Consider the following 25,581-nt stretch of genomic DNA (forward strand, 5'->3'; position numbering starts at 1 on the left):
CAGCGACTTGCTCGTTTTCATAGGCTGTCAAGTTACCAAGCATTAACATGTCATTAATTTTTAAAATACATTTTGTTGTATCTGAGGTACTCCACAGGTTATGTGGAGCACACTTGAGAGTCATTGCATAAAGGTAAAGTAACTTGACTTTGTAGTAGGAGGACTAAAACAGAAATAAAAGTAGAAATCTATCATTTGGGCTATAACCACCTATATCCCCATATTCAGATTTGATTAGGTTTCCAGAAATAGTTGGAATCAGAGCTTGAGGTCAACTCATTAAACAGTGAACACTATCTGTTGTAAGCTACCACATCAGGCTGCTAGTGGTGGTTGGGAGGGTGAGGGTCCAGGCTGAATAACCGGGTTACATGGCAGAGAACTTGAACCAGTCTTCAAGAGGAATATGATACATCTAGATTCTCTAGTGGTCATGGAGAATGAGGTGGCTATAGGTCATTTCATAGACAATGATCTCTAAAACATATTAGTTTTTTAATATATGTAACTTGTTCAAAGTGAGCCCATTCATGGAAAAAGCCATTCCGTACACTTCTGTGTGAGCATATGTGTATAAATGCTCAGCAAAAGACCTGGTAATGGGGCGCAGCCAAAGGTCATCAAGCTCCATGTGATGACACCTGGGAGGAAGGGTAAGGGAGAATGAGTGTAATTAAACTTGGAAAGAGAGAGCTTTCAGGTTTTGTTGGTGTTATTTGTATTTTTAGTAAGGCAAATGTTTTTATATGTGATTCTATTTATGTGTGATTTAAAACCATGAAATAGTTTTCATAGGTAGAGACCTGGAAATGGATATTTTAGGCTAAAGGAGGAAAAACATGAGCAAGGGTATGAGGATGCTAAAATGGAGTGATTAAGGGGTGCCTGGGCGGCTCAGTAGGTTAAAGTGTTCGACCTAGCCTCAGGTCATGATCTCAACTGCTCCTGAGTTTGATCCCTGCATCAGGCTCTTTGCTGACAATTCAGAGCCTGGAGCCTGCTTCAATTTCCATGTCTCCTTCTCTCTCTTCCTCTCCCCTGCTCACACTATGTCTCTCTCAAAAAATATATAATAAAACATAAAAATAAATAAAATGGAGTGGTTAGTTGCTATGCAGTTTTCCTACAGCGGTAACAGGAGAGACGATCTGTGACTTCCGTAGTCCCAAATTACTGGTTGCAGTTCACTTAAGGTAATCACATGTTTCAATAGGGTTTTTAAGTGGGTTAGGCAGATATATCTGTGGAAGCCAAATGGTTTGATGGATACCTCAGTTGGAAACCTAATTGATTTCACACAGACTCTTCAGTGCCAACAAAGCCAGATGCCATGTGTGGTTATTCTGGAAAATTCTCTTCCCTTAAGGCCAGGTAATTGTTAGGCAGAGGAGAACAGTGGCCAATTTGTATTTTGAAAAAAGAAGAAAAGCTACACAGCCATGCTGCTAGCTTAAGGTTTGTTATTCTTTTGAAAGTACACATATTCTGATCGAATTGGAGTTGTCTCTACATGAAGAGTATTGCTAACTTTTGACCTGCCCACTTGGGTACTCTTCTGGGCAGCCCAGGTAGACATTTAGACAGAAGCACTTCCTCTGATTTAATTTTTCATGGACAAAGAAAATGTGTGTGTAATGTATAAGAGGTAGACAGGCATACACGCTGTGCTGTTATTCTTAGTTTTCCATTCTGACGTCTCTTTGGAAGCCCTTATAATAGATAGCATACAATATAAGGGTGGCTTTCGTGATTCAGGAGCACACTCATTGTAAGGACAAGCAAAGTTCCTTTTAAAAAAATATTTATTTATTTTGGGAAGAGCACAAGCAGGGGAGGGGCAGAGAGAGAGGAACAGAAGATCCAAAGCAGGCTCTGTGCTGACAGCAGCGAGCCTGATGTGGGGCTTAAATTCATGAACTAGGAAATCATGACCTGAGTGAAAATTGGATGCTCAGCTGACTGAGCCACCCAGGTACCCTGTGAAGTTCTTTCATATTGAAGTTTGAAAACTTAAATTTCTTCGTAACAGGACTTTAAAAAATAAAAGATGGAAGATAAGATGAGAGCTTGCAAATGTTTGTGGATAGGAGCTCTCATGCCTGAGGTGTAGAGAATGTTATATTATTTCTTGTGCCTTGTGTTAGGAGTCACTTTGGTTTCTGGCTATTTAGTTGGCTTTTAATTAAGGATTGAGACCCTCTGTTTCTCACTGATTCAACTTTATTTTTGGGAAGTGGGAACAAAGGCTTAACATAAATACCATAATATGGTCTAGCTATAAAACATTCAAGGTTATTTGAAGACACGTTCATCTACATTAAGGAATACTTTTGGTAGTTTACTTTAAAAGTTAACAAGTTTGGGTGCCTGGGTGGCTCAGTCAGTTAAGCATCCAGCTTTGGCTCAGGTAATGATCTCATCCAGCCCCTCATCAGGCTCTACAATGGTGATGCAGAGCCTGCTTTGGGTTTTCTCTCTCCCTCCCTCTCTGCTCCTCTTTCACTCACACACACACACTCTCTCAAAATAAACTTTAAAAAATTAAAATAAAAGGTAACAAGTTTTAGTAATGATTCGGTTGCCTAAAATAACCAGATGATTTTTCCTCAGAGCAAAGCAAACAGATAATACTACAGAGTTCTGATTTGTATAGTTTCACATTTTTGTGAGAGGGATAAACAATATTCTATTCTAAGCTTTTCTATTACATCTATGTGTATTTTGAGGAGGAGAGGGGCAGAGGGAGGGGGAGAAGAGAGAAATGGGTCAGAAGAAAGTGTGAGTCTGAGAGAGAATTACCTTTGTGAATTGTTTGTTTACTCCTGCTAACTCCCACTGTCTGGAAAAATATCTGTAATAGGCATGTCAGGCTGTAGCAAGATTAATCATTCCAAATCCATGTGGTTTTCAAGGATCTTTAAAATAAATGCAAAGCTGTTATAGTGATCCATACTTTAACATTTTGGTCAAAATGAAGCATGAAACAATTTAAATACATCCAGTATATAAACTTCTGAATGTTACCAGAAACTGCCTTTTCTTGAAAATACTACAACATTTTGGATGTTATGAGCAGGTGCATAATTATTGATTTGTGTTTTTTATTTCTTTTGAGGGAAAGAGAGAGAGCACGAGTGGGGGAGGGAGGAAGGGAAGGGGGAGGGAGAGATAGATAGAGAGAGAGAGAGAGAGAGAGAGAATATGAATCCCGAGCAGGGATTCTCTGACTGTGCAGAACCCGGCGTGGGGCTTGAAGCCACACCATGAGACAGCGACATGAGCTGAGGTCCAACACTTAACCGACTGAGCCACCCAAGCACCCCTGATTGTGTTTCAAACACCGTTTCTCCAAAGTACACTCCATCCAAGAGTCAAGTTTAAGAAATGAGTGGTACTCTTAAGTGCCACAGAGAGAAATGACAGTATACAAAACTCATGACCATGGCTCCCTTATTTTGAGCTCTTATTCTATTAATATTGTGATAAGCTCTTTACTTACCTTTTTTTATGTTTCACAGGAACTCCATGGGGATGGTATAGTTGTCATTCCTAAACCATTTTCCAGGGAAGGAAACCAAAGATTAAAAAAGCTAGCAGCTAGTAAGTACAGAGGCCAGGATTATTGCTTAGGTGCTGTGTGTAGAGGCAAAGGTCCTCTCTGTTTTAATATAGCCATTCTAAAGCAACTAATGGATATGGGTCTGCAGTCAGTCCAGTGGTGCATTAGAGACAGTTCTTGTAGATTCCTGAGAGCTCTGTGTTACATATTTAGGAATTTTATGAGCTGATTTATAAGCTTTGACTTCTAAATCAGCAATTATTAGAGTATTTCTGTCACAGAAATGGGCAAATGCTACAAATCTAGGTTTTTTAAAGATATTGGTTTACTAGCACACCATTTAATAATATAGCCCTGTTGGTATAGCTTCCAAACCCTCACAATTTAAATGGATAAGAATGGAATAAATGCTTTGAGTAATAGATTTTTCCCCCATTGGCCTTTGTCTTGGTCTGATAAATTACAGTTAATATAGCTGAAAAGTTAAATTTAAAATAATTTTTCCTAAATGTCATAATAAAAGGGACGTTTTTTCCTAGCCTTTTGTCTTTCATCTGGGGGATTTTGGAAAGGGAGCTCTTGTCTTGCTGACTGCAGAGTATGAAAGCAGTAGCTATGCCCAGATCTGGGAGTTTGCTTTGATGACTACTTGAGGTAGTCTGAGGAGGAATGGAAGGAAATTTGGCTGGGGGCATCAGAAGCCCTGGTTAGGAGAATAGAGGAATCAAGTGAAGGCAAGTTCATTCAAAAAATAAAGAACAGGGGGTACCTCAGTTAAACATTTGACTCTTGATTTTGGTTCAGGTCATGATCTCTTGGTTCGTGGGATTGAGGCCATGTTGGGCTCTGGATAGTTGGAGCCTGCTTGGGATTCTCTTTCTCTCCCTTTCTCTCTGCCCCTCACCTGCTGTCTCTCTCTTCCTCTCTTTCAAAGCTAAATAAATAATCTTAAAAAAAGATAAAGGACAGGGGTGCTTGGGTGGCTCAGTTGGTTTAGCATCTGACTTTGGCTCAGGTCATGATCTCACAGTTCGTAAGTTTGAGCCCCACGTTGGGTTCTTTGCTGTGAGTGCCGAGCCCACCTCAGATCCTCTGTCTTCCCGCCCCCCCTTAAGAATAAACAACAATAACAAAAAATTTGAAAAGAAAGATTACAACAACAAAAAATTTAAAAAGAAAGATTACATGGGTATCAGGAAGGTTTGTAGGGTATGGGTTTGTGGGCTGCCTTAGTGGCCAAGATTATATGTTTGTTTCATCCACAAAAGAATTTTAATTTTGGAACCCTGGTTCTCCATCTTTCCTTGAAACCATAAAGTATCATTCTCTGCTGATAAGAATCATTTTTAATGGTAGTGGTTCATTAAAAATTATAACTTTGATACATTATGTCAAGTTATCAGATGTGTCTTCCTAATGTTCTTTTTATGAAGGAGACATCCTTTCAGTCTGTTCCCAGACCCTGTTGGATTGCCTGCTGGATCCCGCTTATATAAAGCAAAAGCATGCATGAACAATAATATACCTTTGCCTGGTTGGGCTACTTGTCTCTAACTCACCAGTCAGTCCTTACCCTGTTTCCTTCACCACCTTGATGGCTACCTCTTTTCACAGTTTATAGGATTATTGATTGGAGTGGAAGTTTTAAAGGAAGGAAAGAGAAAGGGAAAAGAATGACTGAGATAAACAACACAGACACATTCTCCACCCCACTCCGAGACAGAACAGAAATTAAATTGCCACAGCTCCAGTTAGAGGCCAAATATGTATCTTACTTGAGTAAAACAAAGTACCTGTTTTCTTTCTGGATGAAGAGAAGCCTGTGTACAAAGCCTGTACAAAATGGCTATTTTGTACCAATTCAATTTTATATTTATTAACTTGGATAGTAATTTGAGGCAAGTATTTTTCTGTTTTTCATGTTTGTTACCAGCTGACTGCTTGGTAGGTTAGAATTGAATGCTTGGAAGTCCAAGAAATCTGGCTTTTTAATACTGCCTTGAAAAATTAGGGATGCCTGGGTGGCTCAGTTGGCTGGGCATCCGACTTCGGCTCAGGTCATGATCTCATGGTCCATGGGTTCGAGCCCCACGTTGGGTTCTGTGCTGGTGCTCAGAGCCTGGAGCCTGTTTCAGATTCTGTGTCTCCCTTTCTCTCTCTGCTCCTCCCCCGCTCATGCTCTGTCTCTCTCTGTTTCAAAAACAAATATACCAAAAAAATTTAAAAAAGAATTTAGTAACCGTGACTTGGGAAAAGAAACCTGACTTACCTGTTTTTTTTCCCCACACAACAATAGTAATCATCCTTACCATACAAGTTTCTGATGAAGCTCTGAGTCCAGTGCCTAAGCAAGTAGGCACTCAGTACACGGTGGCTGTTGTTCTCCATAAATTAAAACATGGAGTAAGTATGAGCAGAATAGATAATGTTTTCATTGATTGAAGAGCTAATATTAGAGAATTGACAAGTAATATTTTTTTATGAAAGAAACCTTGTTATAAGGTCAGTTGGGTCTGATTGCTTGATGATGATGATGACGACAGTGACGACGATGATGTCAGTGACAATGGTGAAGATGATAATGGCAGCTTTCTCTCTTTCCACACAGAATGTTCCCCCAGACCTCTCCATCTGCACTTTTGTGCTGGAACAGTCTCTCTCTGTCCGGGCCCTACAGGAGATGCTGGCTAACACAGTGGAGAAGTCAGAAGGGGCAAGTACTTACTTTATGTATACTTCTGGCATTTTAATGAACTCATTGACTGAATGACTGATTTCTTTCATAAGTATTGGATATTTTCTTTTTGCTGAAATAAGCCAATGTGTTCTACTTGTGATTTCAAGTTTGATTTTCTACTTTATCCAGTAGTCCTGTGATGTCTTAAAGAGCTTAAAAAAAAAATCCAGCCTCAAGGTGATGTGTGTCATTGAACCTCATGCTTATGTCTATGGTTTAAAACAGAATCTTTCTTTTAGTATTTGTGTGTTTTTTACATTATCAGAGCTGTTATTGTTACTATTTTAATTAATTGCTTTATGCATGGCTTTTTATCAGTAATCTTTATTTTGTGTTCAATGCCCCTAACCATGTGACGGTGTTCTAAGCTTTTTTATGGCAAGTAAAATTTCATGGCACTCTTCTGTATTTTAAGTAATAAAATTCGGGTGATATGGCTTTAGTCAATTATAGCTTTGCAAGCAGCTAATAATTTTCTTCTGAAAATTGAAATTGCTATTCTGTCCCCTAATGAGGACATTTTTCTTCGAAAGGTTATTTTGGCGATTTAATTTTTTTTCCATACAGTAACTTGCTATGACTGATTTCTGGGATATTTTCCATTCTTAGTTCATTAAAATTTAAAATTAAGCCAAAAGATGGATGGCCAAATTTTGGTTTCTTGTTTGTTGTTGTTTATTTATTTACTTTCTGTGCACTAATTACTGCAGTGTATACGTTAAGAAAGTACACTATTTCCAGGAATGAAACTGAAAATTTTGTCTTGCATTTATTGGTCTCTGTGTTACTGTTATTGTTTTCAATCATTGTTCCAGTTTAGATAAGAGCATTGAAAAATAACACCTAGTTCTACAGAAAGTGAGTGATCAATTATGTTGTGATGCATTTTCATTAGCCTTGTAATGTTTAAAAATTTAGTGTCACACAAAATTTAATTGGTTTGTGCATCAATACTAAATGAGGCTTAAATGTTAATAGTGTACTAGTAAGTATGGAGGAGAAATATTAGTGATTTTTATTTGATAGTAGAATAAAAACTTACTTTACAAAAGGGTCAAGTATTTTCTGTGCATTTTAACTCTTTCGAGTTCAGTTTTGGTTACAAAATGTTTGAAATTACTGTATTAAACTATATAAAGTTTTTTTTAATCTGTTTTTTCTTGTAAAGCTTTTAAAATGGGGTTATAGGGGAGTAATCCATTTCTCAGTACAACTAGGTTTGTTTCTACCTGGAATGACCCCTTCGGAGTTTTAAAAAGTGCTGGGAAGTTTGAAATTCAGGTCTATTATTACAAGGAAAAATCATTTATCTTTGGCCTCAGCATCTAAGATAGTGTATATTGCATTTTTACTTTTGTAGATGCCAGCTTATGATGAAATGGTCATAAATTTTATATTGCTAATAACTCATTTTTCTAAATTTAACATATTTCAAATGATGTTTTATCTCTCCTAAATCATGGGATTGGACTAGGCAAGCTCTAAATTTTCCGCATGTATTGAAAGTACTGGGAATACTATCTTAGAAGTTGTGTTTTTAAGATATTAATCAGAATTTTTTATTTAGATATGTTTTATTTTGAATTGTTCCCCCTCTGCAGGTTTCTACCATTTCTAAAGTAGCAATTTATGTGATGTGTGTGTAATACCATGCTTTAAAGACCAGTATAGCTGCCATAAGGCATTAATTCAAAATTATAAATCGAGAAAAAGTTTGCTATAGGAAAGGGACCTATTGCATTGTCTGAGTATCACTTGTAGGCAAGCAACTTTTAGGAGGAAACCACTGACCGATAGCTCAAGGGGATCCTATATTTTGTAGGAAGAAAGATGCTCCTAGACCACAGAGAAGTTTTGACGATACCCTGAAGTAATATTCAGAATATTTAACACCTAGTTTGGCACAGGCATCATTTTATCAGAGTGGACCTCAGCTATACTGTTAGAGGCTAAGTCCTGGAGAGACTTGGAGTGATCCTGGTAATTTGGGGGTGTCCTGGGGTAGCCCTGGAATTTTCAGAGTTAGGGAACACTTGAGATTTGGTGCCATGACTATTTACCAAGAAGGAGAGAAGTTCTGCATGTTTTCAACCATCTTAATCATCATAGTGCAGACTAGCTAATTGACATGTCTGACTGATGACATGTTTCTGGCACTTGTAGGAATCAAGTGGACTCTAAAGGAACCCATAGCCTCATAACTAACTAGTTCTGCTTTGAATTATTTATAGGAATCTATGGCAAATTCTTTTGTCAAGCAAAGAACTTCATAAACTGTGTAGATTTGCTTAAAGAAAGATCTGCTTTCACCAGGAGGAAGTATGTCAACAGAGTAATGCTGATTTTTCTTATAGTCAACAGAGCCTTATTCTTTTTCTAAAAAATAATTCTTTCTAAATTTCTTATGTGATTCAGTAAATTGCATAATACAATCTAATGTCCCAAATGCTGTCATATGCACATAACAATCTGAACATACTTGAAGATAAGGAAAAAAATTTCCATCTAGAGCCATCCCTTTTCTTTTTGGGGTTAACCCATTTTGCTCATATTCTTGGGTCTTTCTGAATAAATACATAGCTTTCATAACGCTTCAGGATACTAGCAAGAAATTCCCAGCATCATTTGTGCCAAAACAAATCATGAAAATTAATGATAGCAGAAGAATATGTGTAAGATGGAACAGGGAGAAAATATTACCTAATTTGTGAAGTTTTGATTCCACAGAGTTGCTTATTATGAGTATTCATAAAAGAACTGACATTTCTGTGGCACAAAGGCATTTTGAAGGATTTTATCTGAAGGGGTTTTCTGAAATATTTGTTTAATAAAAAATGTGTAATAAGATCGAGATTATATATATTCATTGACTGTCATTCAGCTTTTTATTTTTATTCAAAGTATCAATATTAAATAAGCTAAGACCTGTTGATTTGAGTAGCTGTTCACAGAGCTTTAACCTTTTGAGGAGGGAGATAATACACATAAAACAAGAAAGGGAAAATGATCACTGGAGCAGTGCCCATCCTGGGCTTCTGTACATGCACATCCTTGCTTCTATTGCTTTTTCTGTCCTTCTCCTGGGTTTATGTGGTTCTCTATAACTTGTCTGTGAATCCACATCTGTCCATCTCTTCTCACAGTACAGATTTATCTTGGTGGCTGGTGGTATAGCACAGGGCGAGTAGCAGGGCTTTTCAAATTAGAGAATTAGAATTTTAGAATTAGAGAAATGTTTTAGAATAGCAGTTCTGCCACATATTCTTTTGTGGCTTTGGGGAAGGTAAGTCTTTATCATCAGGTTTGGAGATTATTAAATTATGGAGCATGTAGACTGTTTAGCATACATTTAACAGTGGCTCTTGATATTTTTTTACTTATCCTTTTTCTCATCCCTGTACACTCCCTTGGGAGAACTGGTACTGATTTCTGACTGCCTTTTCCTTGGCCTTGGCCTATTATTCTCTGTGATCTTGGCTGGTCTGGTTCCGGGTCCCCCTTCCTCCAACATCCCAACCCCCTATAGTTCTGTCAGTATACTGATGGCACAATTATGTTAAACTATGAGTTCAGTGATAGCATTTGCTTATTTCTCTGTGTGTTGTAGTCAATAAAGTCTCATGAGTTAGAGGATCTTACACTTTTGGCTACTTTATTACATCTTTATTAAATCACAAACATTTAAAAAGTTTTTAAATTTTATTAATTTTTGAGAGAGAGACAGGGCATAAGCAGGTAAGGGGCAGAGAAAGAGGGAGACACAGAATTCCAAGAAGGCTCCAGGCTCTGAGCTGTTGGCACAGAGTCCGACGTGGGGTTTGGACTCCTGAGCTGTGAGATTGTGACCTGAGCTGAAGTTAGACACTTAACCAATTGAGCCCCCCAGGCATTCCTATTCACAAACATTTCTGATGAATACTTTCTCCAACAAAAATGTTCTAATTGTTTAATGTCTACTTTAAGGATTCCATTCCATAGAAGCACGGATATGAACTTTCCACATAGTATAGTGAAAAGAGCTTTGTTTTTGAAGTCCGTAAAGTTAATTGAAAATTCTCACTTTTTCAAATAATCTATTTAATAATTATATTTTGAAAGGCATTGCTTTTGTGTAATGCTATGAATGTAGTGAGTGGTTTACTTTATATTGTGTTTAGAAGAGTACACTTTAAAATTACAACATTGACTGTCTTTTCCGTCTTTTGCTTTAGTTGTTTCTGAGAGAATTATGAGACCCTGTCTCTTTGGAATTTGTCTTGTGGCCACTCGACTATATTGTCCCTTGTTCTTGAAATATTACAGCTTGAACCATGAAAAAATACCTAAAATGCAACCAATATTAGCCTCTTGTATCCTGTTCTTTGGTGAAGTAGATTTAAATTTATAATTTAGGTGATTGTGGTTGGTATCAATTTATATCCTGTTTTCCCCATATTGTAGGTATTTGATAGCTTACTATCAAATATATAATTTATATTACAGGTAACATTTTAACTATAATACTCAGAATGTAAAATTTTATTGATTATGAATAAAATCATTTGGTTTTCATTGTTCGTTTGTTTAATGTAAATTTTTTGAACATTTATAAGATAGACTTTATAAGGCTTTTTGGATAGGAAGATGAATAATAAGTGATTTTTGTCATCACTGGGGCCACAGCCTAATGCAGATACAGGAAAACAATTCCAGCACAATTTGATGTGTGTTATCATGCAAGTATAATATAATCATGATTGGACATGTGGAACTTTTCATTTCTTTGAATTTTCCTTGGGCTTTCAATAATCATTTCTAAGACAGGGGGAAATAATATTAAAAAGTAAATAATATTAATATCATTTTACATTTTCTCCAAAGAATAATTTGATCTTATGAGGCTCTTTTTCTTTTTCTTTTTTTTAGAATGCTAATAGAAAAGTGTACCTGCCAGGACAACACTTAACATGTCCAGGGATATTCTTAAAATGATTTTTCTGTTTCAATTTACTAAAATGTCTTATTATCTTATATGAAATTCTAAGAATGTTTCATTACTAAATTATACACCATCTGTAATTAAAGGTACAGGATACTGCAGTGATTTAATTATCAATAGAAACATATGTCAGACTCAGACATGTCCAGTTCTTATGAGAAATGAAGTTACAGAATGCAGAGTATTATTAATTCAGCCATGGCATCCTTTTAACAAAACCTCTGCCTTTCTGAAGCATTGTACTCAGTATCAAAAATGCATCAAGAAACAACTAGCTAAATTACCGGTAGCGAGGATTTTAAAGATACATTTTTTAAACACTGATACACCGTAACTGAGTTTCTTAAAAGTACCTTTATCAAACCCTGAAGCACCAATTTCAGGCATGAGAGTGTAGTTCAGATCATTGAGTCTAAATGCAAGGGCAGCAGATGACCATCAAGATCTGCGTCTAAATGCAAGGGCAGCAGATGACCATCAAGAAGACCACCAGGGTATTTTAGAGTGGTTAAGCACACAGATTCTGGAGCAAACTCATTGAGTTCCTTCTTGGAAATCTTAGCAAAGTTGCTTAACCTTTCTCTCCCTCAGTTTTTTCATTTCTTAAGTAGGAGAAATAGTAATATCTCCTTTACAGTGTTGATGTGAAAATCTAATAAGTTAATGTAACTAACGTGTGCTGAGTGGTCCTTGTGCACAGGAAGTGCTGTAGTTATTATTGTTATTCTGGTGATTTTTGCTTGGGTCTGCCTGAACTAGCTCCTACCAGACCTGACTTCTCTGGAGGAAGAACTATAAACTTTGGACCAAATAGTAAAATCAAACAAATAACAGAATAACCGCCAATCACCTGAAGGCTCTAGAAAGTTGGGCAAAAGCAGGCAGATTCTGTAGAGGAGTCAGACTTGACAAGTGGGATCGATGAGGATGAATTTCCCCATTTTTAAGGCTTTTAGCCTGAAGGTAAACTCAAGTCAGTGCTCTGTGGCAGCTCGGATTCTGAGAGGAATGCCTAAAGTCTCTCTGAAGACAGAATTCAGGGCCTTTGGAAAGTCAAGGAATAATCCTGGGAAAAGAAATCCAGAGAGGGAGGGCCCCAAATCCTGTGTATAAACTGCCAGGTCTCTCAGTAGGGCTTAAACCATGTGTGTGGGACAGATGTCAGTTAGATGCCAGTGCCAAGGACAAAACTGAACTGAGATTTGGGCTGCCAGGTGACATCTTGCTGTTTGAGTTTCAGCAAGTCAATCACCTGTTAAAACAAATACATTGACATTCTTCAGAGGTATGTAGGAATCCAGAATCTCAACAGCATTAAAGGACAGGATACAATCTGCAAATTTTTGACCTGGAAAGAAACATGCAAATGCGATTGAATCCCAAGAGAAAAAAAACAACTAAGAACAATCCTGAGATGATCTTACCAGACAAAGGTTTAAAGCAGTCATTATAACTATATTCAAGGAAATGAAAGATTCAAATACTTAACATAGAAGAATTATTCAGAGAAACAAAATGGAATGTCTAGACCTGAAAACGACAATATCTGAAGAGATCACCTAGCTAACATGTGGTAGGGCTGAGGTACAAATTTATGTCCTTTGGGCTCTGAAGTCTGTGCTTCTAAGCTCTTTACTATGGTGTATTCATGTAATAAGAAGAGTGGAAGAGCCTGAGGGGATACCACTGTTAAAGCAGTTGGAAGAAAAGGAGAAGGACGCCATGGAAGGCTCTGGGAAGATACTGTCTGAGAGATGAGGAGAAGCGGGAGCAATAATCACAGAATCCACACATAGTGGTTTCTGTGGTTGCTGTGACAAATTACCCCACACTGGATGGCTTGAGACACCATAAATTTATTATCTTACAGTTCTTGAGGTCAGACGTCTACGTTTATTCTCAGTGGGCTACAGTCCAGGTGGTGGCAGGATGTGGTCCCCGTAGGGATTCTGGGGAAGAGTCTGTTTCCTCGCCTTTTCTAGTTAACATTTTTCATCTGTGGCCAATCTTCTATCTTCAAAACCAACCACATGTATCATGTAACATATTTATGGATTATTTCTGGGGATTACGATTTGGATGTCTTTGGGGTACCATTATTCAGCTTACTACTTATGTGATGTTGTTGGAAGATATTGTTGACAAGATAAGATAAAAATCAGAGAAATCTAGCCGGATAAGGACTAAAAAGGGTCCTTTTTTGTAATCCAATCAATGTTAATTTCAGTCTATCTTATATACACATACAAATTCATAGATATACATATATTTAAAAGACTGTATTCTCTGAAGAGTCTTTTTGAGTTTGTAATATTGGGCATTCCAAAAGTGGCTCTTTGGAATATTTTCTTTATTGTATTTTGATATATGTTCAGTGCCACTGCATATAAAAGACTTATTTTTTCAAACTATTGGGCAGGTCAAAAATTAAGAGTTCATGTTGTGTCCATCGTGGTTGAGTTTTATTTCCATATTGATTTTTTTTCCTTTTGCTTTCCTTTTCATTGAAATGGTGAATTGGGATAGTATGGTGGAAGGATAAGGGTTAACAAACCATGCTTAGGGTTCATAGAACATAGATTGTATTCTGTACATTTTTTAAAAATGGCTTTCTCAGATTGCTGAGCTAATGACTCACTGAAAAAAAGTGAAGCTGACTTAAACACTTGATATCATTCATTGTTAAATATGTTACTGCTCTGCATGTTTCAAGTCTTTATTAAAATACAGAATTATACAAATGATTAGTATTACACTTTTAAATAATATCATGGCAGTAGATACCTGACTCTGAAGAGACCAGATCTGGAGACCGGACCGGGATACTTTCTAATAAAGAAAAATAATACCATACTCACAATTTTTATTTTTGCCTCAGCATGCCTGCCTGGAATATGGTAGGGAATAAATAAATTTTACAAGTATAAATCTAGATAAATATATATGTCCTAATTGGTTTATTTACTTGCTTGATTAATGGTATGTTGAAAATAGCTTCTTTGACATTAAAAATAGCAACTTCTTTCTAGATATATCTCCTGAGGCAAGGGAAACAAAAGCAATAATTAACTACTGGGACTACATAAAAATAAAAAGCACAACAAAGTAAATAGTCAACAAAACTTAAAGGCAAGCTATGGAAATAGAAAATATATTTGCAAATGACCTATCCAATAAAGGGCTAGTATCCGAAATATATATATATATATATATACACACATATATGTGTGTATATATATATATGTATAACTCAACACCCAAAAAACAAATAATCCAATTAAACAACAGGCAGAAGACATGAACAGATATTTCTCCAAAGAAGACATACAGATGGCTAAATGTATAAAAGATAAAAGATGCTCATCATCATTTATCATCAGAGAAATGCAAATCAAAACCACATGAGATATATCACTTCACACTTGTCAGAATGGCTAAAATAAAAAACTCAAGAAACAAGTGTTGGTGAGGCTGTGGAGCAAAAGGAACCCTTGTGCACTGCTGGTGGGAATACAAACTGGTATAGCCACTGAGGAAAATAGCGTAGAGATTTTTTTTCAAAAGTTAAAAATAGATTTGCCTGTGATCCATCAGTCATACTACTGGGTATTTACCCAAAGAATGCAAAAACACTAAAACAAAGGGATACATGTACCCTGTGTTTATACCAACATTTTTTACAGTAGCCAAGATATGGAAACAGCCCAAGTGTCCATCAATACATGAATAAAGACAATGTGATACACACACACACACACACACACACACACACACAGTGTGGTAGAAAAATGAAGGGTTAACAAGCCATGCTTGTGGTTCATATAATATGGATTGTGTTCTGTACATGATGTATGTGTATATATATATATATATATATATATATATATATATATATATAAAATGGAATATTATTCAGCCATAAATAAGAGTGAAATCTTGCCATTGCAGTGAAAAGAATGGAGCCTAGAGAAAAATAAGAAGATGTACAGAATGCCAACAGGTACATGGAAAGATGCTCAACATCACTAATCATTAGGGAAATATGAATAATCAAAACCCCAGTGAGATATCATTGCATGCCCATTAGGATGTCCACCATCAAAAAGACAAGAGATAACAAACACTGGTGAAAATGTGGAGAAAAGAAAACTCTTGGGCAGTGTTGGTGGGATTGTAACTTGGTGCAGCCACTGTGGAAAAAAGTGTGCAGAGTCCTCTAAAAATAGAACTACCATATGATTCAAAAGTTCTACTTCTGAGAATATATCCGAAGGAAAGAAAAACAGTAACTCGAAAAGATATCGACATCCATTTTCAAGGCAGCATTATCTACAGCAGCCAAGACATGAGAACAACCTAAGCATTTGTTGATGGATGCATAGGTAAAGACGTTGTGGTATGTGTGAGCATGTGTGCGTGCATGTGTGTATGTGTAATAGAATATTATTCAGCCACAAAAAAGAATGAAATCTTTGCATTTGCAACAGCATGGATGGAAATTAAGGACATTATGCTAAGTAAGATAAGCCAGGCAGAGAGAAGCAAATACTGTGTAACTCATACATGGTATCTACAAAAACAAAATAAAAACAATTCACAGAAAAGGAGATTAGAGGTAGGATGAGGGAGAATTGGAAGAAGGTGGTCAAAAGATGATAACTTTCTGGGGGCCCTGAGGGGCTAACTTGGCTAAGAGTCTAACTCTTGATTTTAGATTAGGTCATGATCTCATGATTCTAAGTTCAAACCCAAAGTTGGGCTTCTTGTTGGGCTCAGTGCTGGGTAGGGAGCCTGCCTAAAGATTCTCTTTCTCCCTTTCACTCTGCCCTTCCCCTGCTCATACATACATGCTCTCTTTCTCTCTCAAAAAATTGTATTTTGGGGGCCATCACCATACACACACACACACACACACACACACACACACACACACACAACTTCCAGTGATGAGATAAATATGCTGTGGGGCTGTAATTTGCAGCATGGTGACTGTAGTTAAGTGTGCTCTACGGTATATAGGAAAGTTGTTAAGAGAGTAAATCCTAAGGGTTGTCATCATGAAGAAAATTTTTTTTCTTCTTTTACTTTCTTTTGTCATTGTATCTATATTGAGATGATGAATGCTAACTAAACTTATTGCAATAGCCATGTCATAATTTGTGTAAGTCAAACCATTAAGCTTATACTACAGTGATGTCTATCAGCTATATCTCAGTAAAACCAGAGGGGAAGCAATGTAATTAGTGCCTGCCCATGCATGCAATATACAGATACACTTAAATTAAAAAAATTTTTTTGATGTTTATTTATTTTTGAGAGAGAGAAAGACAGAGCACAGGTTGGGGAGGGCAGAGAGAAAGAGGGAGACACAGAATCTAACGCAGGCTCCAGGCTCTGATCTGTCAGCACAGAGTCAGATGTGGGGCTCAAACTCATGAGCCGTGAGATCATGACCTGAGCTGAAGCTGGATGCTTAACTGACTGAGCCACCAAGGTGCCCCCCCAAATACACTTAAATTCAAGTTAAAATATAAATTGCAGAACCATTTTAATCTTTTATTCTCATGACAGTAATATAGAAGAGTACTGAATGCAAATATTCTCTTCATAATCCTTTCCCTTGAAGATTACTTTGCTCTAAGATTGGTTTACATCCATCTAGAATGTCATGTAAAAATATTTTTTCCATAAACTGGATCATATTATAGACTATCATGCCATCTTTTACAACTGAATCCTATATGGTTTTGACAAAATGACACACCAAAAAAATGACACACCGGTATTTAGTCCAGTTGTAATTGATCAGGACTCTGGGTCAAGGTTTCTGTTGTTCTCTCCTTTTGTTGTCTTTGTTTTCTTGGTTCTTAGACTAGTTTCCCTCAAGATTACAACACGGCTATAGCAATTTCTGAGGTGGTATCTCTATTCAACATCTTCCTTAGGCACGCAAATGAGCTGACTTTCTGCATCTGTGTGTGTGGCAGGAAAGAAACCTCCCAGTTGACTTTCTCTCATGCTCCTTGCTGCGTGCTTATGACTATGGTGTTTATTGGCGAAATGTGGTCACCACAACTGGTTCCAAGCATAGGGCGGAAGAGAAGAAAGGTACATCCTATAAAATTATATTCTGTTTTAGGAAGAAGGAAGACAGTTACATGTATAAATAAACATTGGATAATTTCTAATGTTGTTTGCTACAGTACATAGCAGACACTGTTAACGTCCTTATGGCTTCATTGGAAATATTTATTTATAGTTGAGGCTCTCCAGAATCTGGAGCCAAGTGAGATATAACAAGTTAAATCTTTATCTAGGAAAAGAGATCAAGGTCTGTGCTTCATTTGTCTCCATAGCTGAGAAGCAGAAAAGGCATGTCCCTTTTCTGCCCAACTGATTCATGCTGCATTCATTCCATGAAAGCCTAGTGAGCTGCTGTTGTGAATTCTGGGCTGCAGATACAGAGGTAAATAGAATGTCTCTTTGCTCTGGAGAAATTTAGTGATCTAATGATGAAGAGAAAATTTTTCTCAATAAGTGTAGAGAGGAAGGAGCCTCCAATTGCCTATCCCAAACTCTTCCCCCCATATGTAATCATCTATCACACCATAGGTGCTATCATTACTTATCCTAAACTCTCCCCCCATACATAATCATACATCACATCACAAATGGTTGATGTCCTAATAGGTAAAAACTGGAAGCTTTAATGGATTAATTGGTTTATATTGCAGACAATTTGATGTTGTTATTTATATTGAAAGTTCAGTTCCCAAATAGCTACTATAACTTAACATTTTCTTTCAAGAGGCTGAGTGCTACTTATCTTGTTGTTCGGGAACATCCCCCATTTGTTTGGGAACAAATACTGTTTTAGGAATGGAGTTATAATGCAAATAAATTAACAAATCACCAGCTTCATGTGGTTATTAGCTGGCATCTTGTCTAAAGTCTGTGTACATAGCCATGTACCTGTCTTTCATCTGTGAACTTGGTGCAGTGATTTAAAAGATGAATATGATTATAATCTCCTAAAGGGCCAAACCACAGTTATTTATCTACCACTTTTACGAATGTGGATTCTTGTGGTTAAAATGCATATATTCTTTCTGTAGGCATTCTCTGTTTTACTGTCTTTCTGTATCCAGAAAGACTACTTTCTACTACAAAGCTGAGAATACTGCATATTTCTGTGTATTTGAATGATGTGGTTTCTAGAGACTCCGGCATCAAACTCAATAAGGAGGCCAATTTAATCCACATATAACTGAATCACAATGGCTCAGTTATGCACTGTTTTAGATTATAAACCTTGAATATATAGATTATTTAATTTGATTACTCTCATTCAATTTGGGCATCTTCCTCAATTTTTTGTGCATTTAAAAATCTTAAAAATATTTTTCACATGGAGATATTTGATAGTAGATGAATCAGATGATAAATTATAAACAGTAATAAAGTATTCCTGAATTGACTAGTGATTTAAAGGTGTACATAACCTATTGAGCCACATGTCCCATAGTTTTTATTCTCTTAAAGTTCTACCTTATTTTCTTAAAACATTCTAGTCTAATTTGATAGGATACTTCTTTCTCTCACTGCTCCTTATAAGACCACACTGCCTGTCACTCCCCTCATTCCATAGCTAATTATTTTCCTTACTTTGCTTAAGTGTTCTCCAAAGCACTGTTACCTTTTGACATACTATGTACTTCTGTTTTGCTTTTCTTTTTTTTTTTTTTAATTTATTCTCAACTTAGTTAACATATAGTGTAGTCTTGGCCTCAGGAGTAGAATCCAGTGATTCATCTCTTACATGTAACACCCAGTGCTTATCCCAAATGCCCTCCATAATACCCATTCCCCATTTAGTCTATCCTCCACCCCTCACCCCCTTCAACTCTCAGTTCTCTGTATTTAAGAGTCCCTTATGGTTTATTCCCCTCTCTGTTTTTATCTTACTTTTCCTACCCTTCCCCTATGATCATTTGTTGTGTGTCTTAAATTCCACATATGAGTGAAATCATGGGGTATCTGTCTTTTTCTGGCTTATTTCACTTTTATTTTCATTTCTTTTGTTCTTCAAAATCACCTATCCCTACCAGATAGTAAACTCCATGAAGGCAGGGCTTTTGGTCTGTTGTGTTCACTTGTTCTACCACTAATACCTAGGATGCGTGTTATGAACAAGATGTTTAGTAAATATTGCCAACTTGAGAAATGGCAAGATAGACTTTTTAAAGCAAAAATTAGGGGGCTGAAAAATGCCAACAACTCTGTCCTTGCTGCTATTGTAATAGTTTTGAACCAAAGGTAGGACTTTTTTTTTGTTTGTTTGTTTTTTGCCTGTGAGGTGCTGCATTTGTTACCTTGTTACCTCTCTGTTGTGGAAGAAAAGGAATATTTTCAGAAGGGAAAATGAGAAAATAACCTTTGGGGGCAAGTACCCACACACTCTTGTTGGCCTGGCACAATCCAGGTTAAGCCCTCTGGTCACCGCTCACTTCCTGCCAGTTCCCCTTTGTCCTGTCCCAAGTGCCTCACCAGATGAGAAACTATATGGCCATCCCCAGGTACGGTGCCTTTGTGAACCGCATAGAAGGACTAGAACCTTTTCCAGATGAAAATACCGATAAAATGTACACATACAGAATCTCTTACATAGGTTCAGGTTTGAAGATTTACATTTTTTTAATGTTTGTTTATTTTTAAGAGACAGAGAGAGACAGAGCCCAAGCAGGGGCGGGGCAGATACACACACACACACACACACACACACACACACACATAAAATCTGAGGCAGGCTCCAGGTTCTGAGCTGTCAGCACAGAGCCCGATGTGGGGCTCAAACTCATGAGCCGTGAGATCATGACCGGAGCCAAAGTTGGACACTTCAACTGACTGAGCCACCCAGGTGCCCCATCACATTTGAAGATTTAAAAGGAGGCCAGACAGCTCCTCTGAGTTGCAGCTACACACTCTCATAAGCTGTCTTTTTTTGTGGTAGTGGTGGTGGTGGTAGTCTTATTTTTGTGTGTGTGGTTTTTTTTTTGAGGCGGGGAGGGGCAGAGGGAGAGGGGGGCAGAGTATCTGAAGCAGGCTTTGCTCTGATAGCAGCAAGCCCAACATGGGGCTCACACTCATGAATTGTGAGATCATGGCCTGAGCTGAAGTTGGACCCTAAACTGACTGAGCCACCCAGGTGCTGCCCACAGATACCTGTTCTTATATACTTAGCACACTCATGCCTCACTGTAGAATCTTGGGCTTCTCACCCATCCTTCTATGCACAGGTTCAAGGTGTCATCCTTGAGTCCTTTCCTCATCCTCCCAGCTGGAAGTAATATTTCTCTTCATGGAGTCCCTTATTACTGGGTTTTCAAGTTTGCTTACATTTCTCTCATTTTATATTACATAATAAGTATTTGATATGTATTATATACAATTTGTATATATATAGTGTGGTTTTTTAGTATCTGAAATGTTTTTATATCACTTATTTTTTTAAGTAATTTTTTAATGTTTGTTTGTTTTTGAGAGACCAAGAGAGAGAGCTGGGGAGGGGCAGAATGAGACACACACACACACACACAGAATCCAAAGCAGGCTCCAGGCTCTGAGCTGTCAGCACAGAGCCTGATACAGGGTTCAAACCCATGAACCGTGAGATCATGACCTGAGCTGAAGTCAGACACTTAAATGATGGAGCCGCCTATGTCCCCTCACTTATTTTTTTATAGAGTAGTTTTAGGTGTAGAAGAAATTGTTAATAAAGTTTTCACACTTCTTGCCCCCAATTTATCTATTATTACTGTCTTGCATTCATTGGTGGTTTTGATACAATTCATGGGCTGCTACTGCTGCATAATGATCACTGAGGCCCAGAGTTGACTTGAGGGTTCACTCTTCATGCTGTGCGTTCTGTGAGTTTTGACAAATGTATGCTGTCATGTATGTACCATAATTGTATCATACTGAATGGTTTCACTGCCCTAAAACCGCCCTGTGCTTCACTCCCTCCCCAAACCACTAGAAATCACTGGTATGTTCCTGTCTCCATAGTTTTGCCCTTTCCATAATTTCATGTAGTTGGAATCATATAGTACATAGTCTTTTCATACTAGCAATATGCATTTAATGTTCTTCTGTGTCTTTAATTAGCTTGATAATTCATTTCTGTTTATTACTGAATGATACTCCATTTTATGGAGGTCCAGCAATTTATCCACACACCTATTGAAGAATATCTCGGTTGCTTCCAAGTTTTGCTGATGTTGTATTAAGTTGCCATAAATCTCGTGCTCAGGTTTTCATGTAGACATAAGCTATAAACTTTTTTGGGTAAATACTAAGGAATGTGATTGCTGGATCATAATATTAACAGTATGTTTCTTTTCATAAGAGACTTTTCTTCCAAGTCGGGTGTACCATGGTGCATTCTCAGTAACACTGATGAGTGTTCCTGTTGCTCCATGTCCTCATCAGCATTTGCTGTCATCAGTTTTGGATTTTAGCCATTTTAATAGATGTGCAGTGGCATCTCATTATTACTTTAATTTGCAATTCCCTGATAGCCTATGATGTTGAGCATCTTTTCCTCTGGTTATTTGTCACTGTATATCTTCTTTGATGAGGTGCCTATAAGATCTTTTACTAAGTTTTCAAGTGGGCTGTTTATTTTTCTATTGTTGAATTTTAAGAATTCTTTGTATATTCCAGTCCTTTATCATGTACCTATTTTGCAAAGATTTTCTTCCATTTGTGGCCTGTCTTTCCCTTTGGCTAATGTATCTTTCACAGAGGAGAAGATTTAATTTTATTGAAGCCCATCTTAGCATTTTTCCCCCCATGGATCATGCTGTGGTGTTATCTAAATTGTCATTGCCAAACCCAAGGACAGGGAGATTTTTGCCTGTTATCTTCTAGGGTTTTTTTTTTTCTAATGTTTTATAACTAAGTCTGTGATACATTTTGAATTAATTTTTCCTAAGAGTTTAAGATCTGCATTTAGATTCATTGTTCCAGCATTATTTGGTGAAAAGACCATTCTTTTCTTCATTGAATGACCTTTGTACTTCTGTCAAAGATCAGTTGACTACATGTATGTGAGTCTGTTTCTGGATTTTCTTTTCTGTTCTGGTGATCTGTTTGTGTGTTCTCCAGCCACTCCCATATTGTCTTGATTGCTGTAGCTTTGGAGTAAGTCTTAATGTAGTGTCGGGCTTCTTAATTTTTCTCTTTCAATGTTATATTGGCTCTTGTGGGTTTTTTGCATTTTTGTAAAAGCTTTAGGATTGGTTTGTCAGTATCCACAAAATAACTTGTTGTGTGTTAATTGGAATTGCATCGAATTGTTTTGTTAAAAAATCAGTGTATCTCTCTTTGCATTCCTTACTTTTTTTTTTAATAATAAATGGATCTGGAATTACTTATGAGGTTATCATATGGAGTTTATTATTACTCAGTGTAGGTTCATCTGGAGTTTACTTAAATTAGTATGTAAATTTTTCCATAGTGAAACAAAATATCCATCATTGTTCATGACTGATGATTCCCTTTTTTATTGATTTTTGAAGCCTTTTTAGTCATACATTGAATTAATACATTCCCAAATGTGTTACTCTGAATTAAGTATTTTGTCATACATGTCTGTCTATTATTCCCACACAGCCCTGATTTGATCACTGTATTTTGGAAATGTTTCAATAATTAGTAGGGCTAGTTTCACCTCATTACTTTTTTCCCCTTTCACAAATTGTTTATACTCTTCTTGATTATTTATTTTCCCAAATGAATTTACCTGTGGTATTTAATTGAGCATTGTAATTCTCATAAGAACCTACCTGGAAGAGAGCCACTCTATTATTTCTTAGCACCTATCTGTTTGAATCATGCTAATATTAAAGTTTATGCAAGAGTCATTTTAACATATTCTATGCTTTGAGAAAGTAGGCGTTCCTAAGGATTTGGAGAAATTGAGAAAGCAATTTAAACAATATTACAGTAAATGTTCTTTTTATAAAATGAGAATAATTTAGAAGCAGCAGATCCTAGTTATCTATTATCTAGTTTAAATTTTAGATGCAAAAAATTAAACTTCAAGTAGGTTTTCTAAACTCTTTCCAGGAATTACATTAAATGTGTTAGTGTAGGAGATTGCTAAGTTTACTGTATTGTGTTCAATATGTTTCATTGTTTCACAAACTCCTCAGAATGTGAAGTTTTTGCTGGATTAATAAAAAAAAAATCAGAATAAAGCCAGGAAATTGGATTAAAGTGTAATACAGTGAATTTTAGTGGTGATTTCATATGCTTAATTAAGTTTATGATGATTTTTCCCCCTATAAGTTGATGGCAGAAAGGACTTTATAGAGTCCTGTAGTTAAAATGCAAATCATGGGGGTACTTGTGTGGCTCAATCAGTTAAGTGCCCCACTTAGGCTCAGGTCATGATCTCACAGCTTGTGGATTTAAGCCCTGTGTTGGGCTCTGTGCCAACAGCTCAGAGCCTGGAGTCTGCTTCAGATTCTGTGTCTCCCCCTCTTCCTGCCCCTTCCCCATTCTCATTCTGTTTCTCTGTCTCTCAAAAGTAAATACACATTAAAACATTTTTTATTTAAAAAATATAAATCAAATTCCACATTGAACTGTGGAGACATACTTCTCTTTATTTATTTATAACCTATATATATATAACTTATATATGTATAATTTATTTTTTATTTATTTATAATTTCCTTAACATAAACACCATATCTATTTGTTCTAATTTAATACTTTGTATTTTCCATTTTAATATTACGTGGCTTGCTCCTGAGAGCGTTTAAGCAAATACCTCAGTTTGAGGTCCAGCCAGTCTTCAATTCTGTTGTTTATAAATGTATATGACAACTAAAAAGAAAAAAGAAATAAAAAATAGTTATGGGAGAGGAAGCAAGTATAAAAATACCTAGCGCAGGTAGTAGGTTCTCAATAATATTAGTTTTTTTCCCCTTTCTGCTACCAAAGGATAAACTCCTTGCTTGTTGAGATGTGATTGACCTCCCTACATGTCAATATTTAATAAAAGCATATAATGTGGATTTCTTTGTAATTTTTCATTAAATGGCAGTTTGGTAACTTATTCAACAAATAACTAGTCACGAAGGAATCCATGTTTTGTTTTGGGAGTCACAGGAAGGAAACGTGGAAGCCAAAACAAAGCAGTTTTAATTTATTTGGTATCTTTTATTGTTTGTCTTAGGCCTTGTTTGAAATATTATAGAAAAAATTTAATTAGTTCCATTTGCAAGTTGCAGTAGATCACTAATTGCTACTTCAGTTGTTGAATGGGTATGTAAATTGTGATATATTCATATAAAAGAATGTTATAAAGCCCAGAAAATAAATTAATTCCTACTACCTTTGACAGTGTGATGAGTTTTACAAACCTAATGTCCGCTAAAGGAAGTGGATAAAAAAAGAACATAGTCTATATTTCCAAAGTAAGAAAAGTAAAACTTGGGTGCTTAGCTAGCTCAGTCGGTTGGTTAAGCATCCAAGTCTTGATCTCAACTCAGGTCACGATCTCACGGGTTCCTGAGATTGAACCCTGTGTCAGGCTCTGCACTGACAGTGTGGAACCTGCTTGGGATTCCCTATCTCTCCCACCCTCTTCCCCCACCCTGCTCATGCCTGCTTGCTCGCTCGCTCTCTCTCTCTCTCTCTCTCTCTCTCACTCTGGCTCTCTCAAAAATAAAATAAGTAAAGATTTAAATTAATAGTGATAGAATAATGGCTATCTTTAGGGAGGATGTGAAGGAAGCTTCTAGGTCATGGTAGTGTCCTATGTTTACATATGGGGCTGATTACATGGGCTCATTTAATTCAGTAAAATTTCAGCAAACTATACTCATGGCTTACATATTTTTTTGAACTGAAGATATTCATTAAAAGCACGGCCTCTCCAAATCATAATTTACTTTAAAAAATCTAGATGACTTCATCATATTTTGAATCCTGGAACACAGTGTGCAAATTTTCATGTCCCTCTTCCCGTATCCAATCTTAGTAATAAACAGCCTGTGTGGTAGAGAATTATTTGTAGGGTAGAGAATTTTTCTACTTTTCTCTAATTTATTATTCAAGAAAATTTAACAGGGCAGTATATTGTAGGCATACATTAAATATTTTAATTACTTGTTTGTGTTATGCTTTGATATTAAAAATTCTTGGGGCTCCTGGGTGTCTCCGTCAGTTAAGCATCAGACTTCAGTTTAGGTCATGATTTCATGGTTCTTGAGTTTGAGCCCTGTATTGTGCTCT

General features: G+C 36.7%; 1 protein-coding gene across 1 annotated transcript in view; it reads left to right on the forward strand.

Moving 5' to 3' along the window:
• Positions 1 to 25,581, forward strand: part of RYR2 (ryanodine receptor 2) — a 526,329-nt gene that overhangs the window by 62,732 nt on the left and 438,016 nt on the right. Inside the window, exon 3 of the mRNA XM_029919427.1 lies at positions 6,168 to 6,272. Coding sequence (XP_029775287.1) covers positions 6,168 to 6,272 — 105 coding nt within the window. The remainder of the gene's footprint in view (positions 1 to 6,167; positions 6,273 to 25,581) is intronic.

The sequence above is a fragment of the Suricata suricatta genome, chromosome 2 (genome assembly GCF_006229205.1).
Source record: "Suricata suricatta isolate VVHF042 chromosome 2, meerkat_22Aug2017_6uvM2_HiC, whole genome shotgun sequence".
Classification (NCBI taxonomy): domain Eukaryota; kingdom Metazoa; phylum Chordata; class Mammalia; order Carnivora; family Herpestidae; genus Suricata; species Suricata suricatta.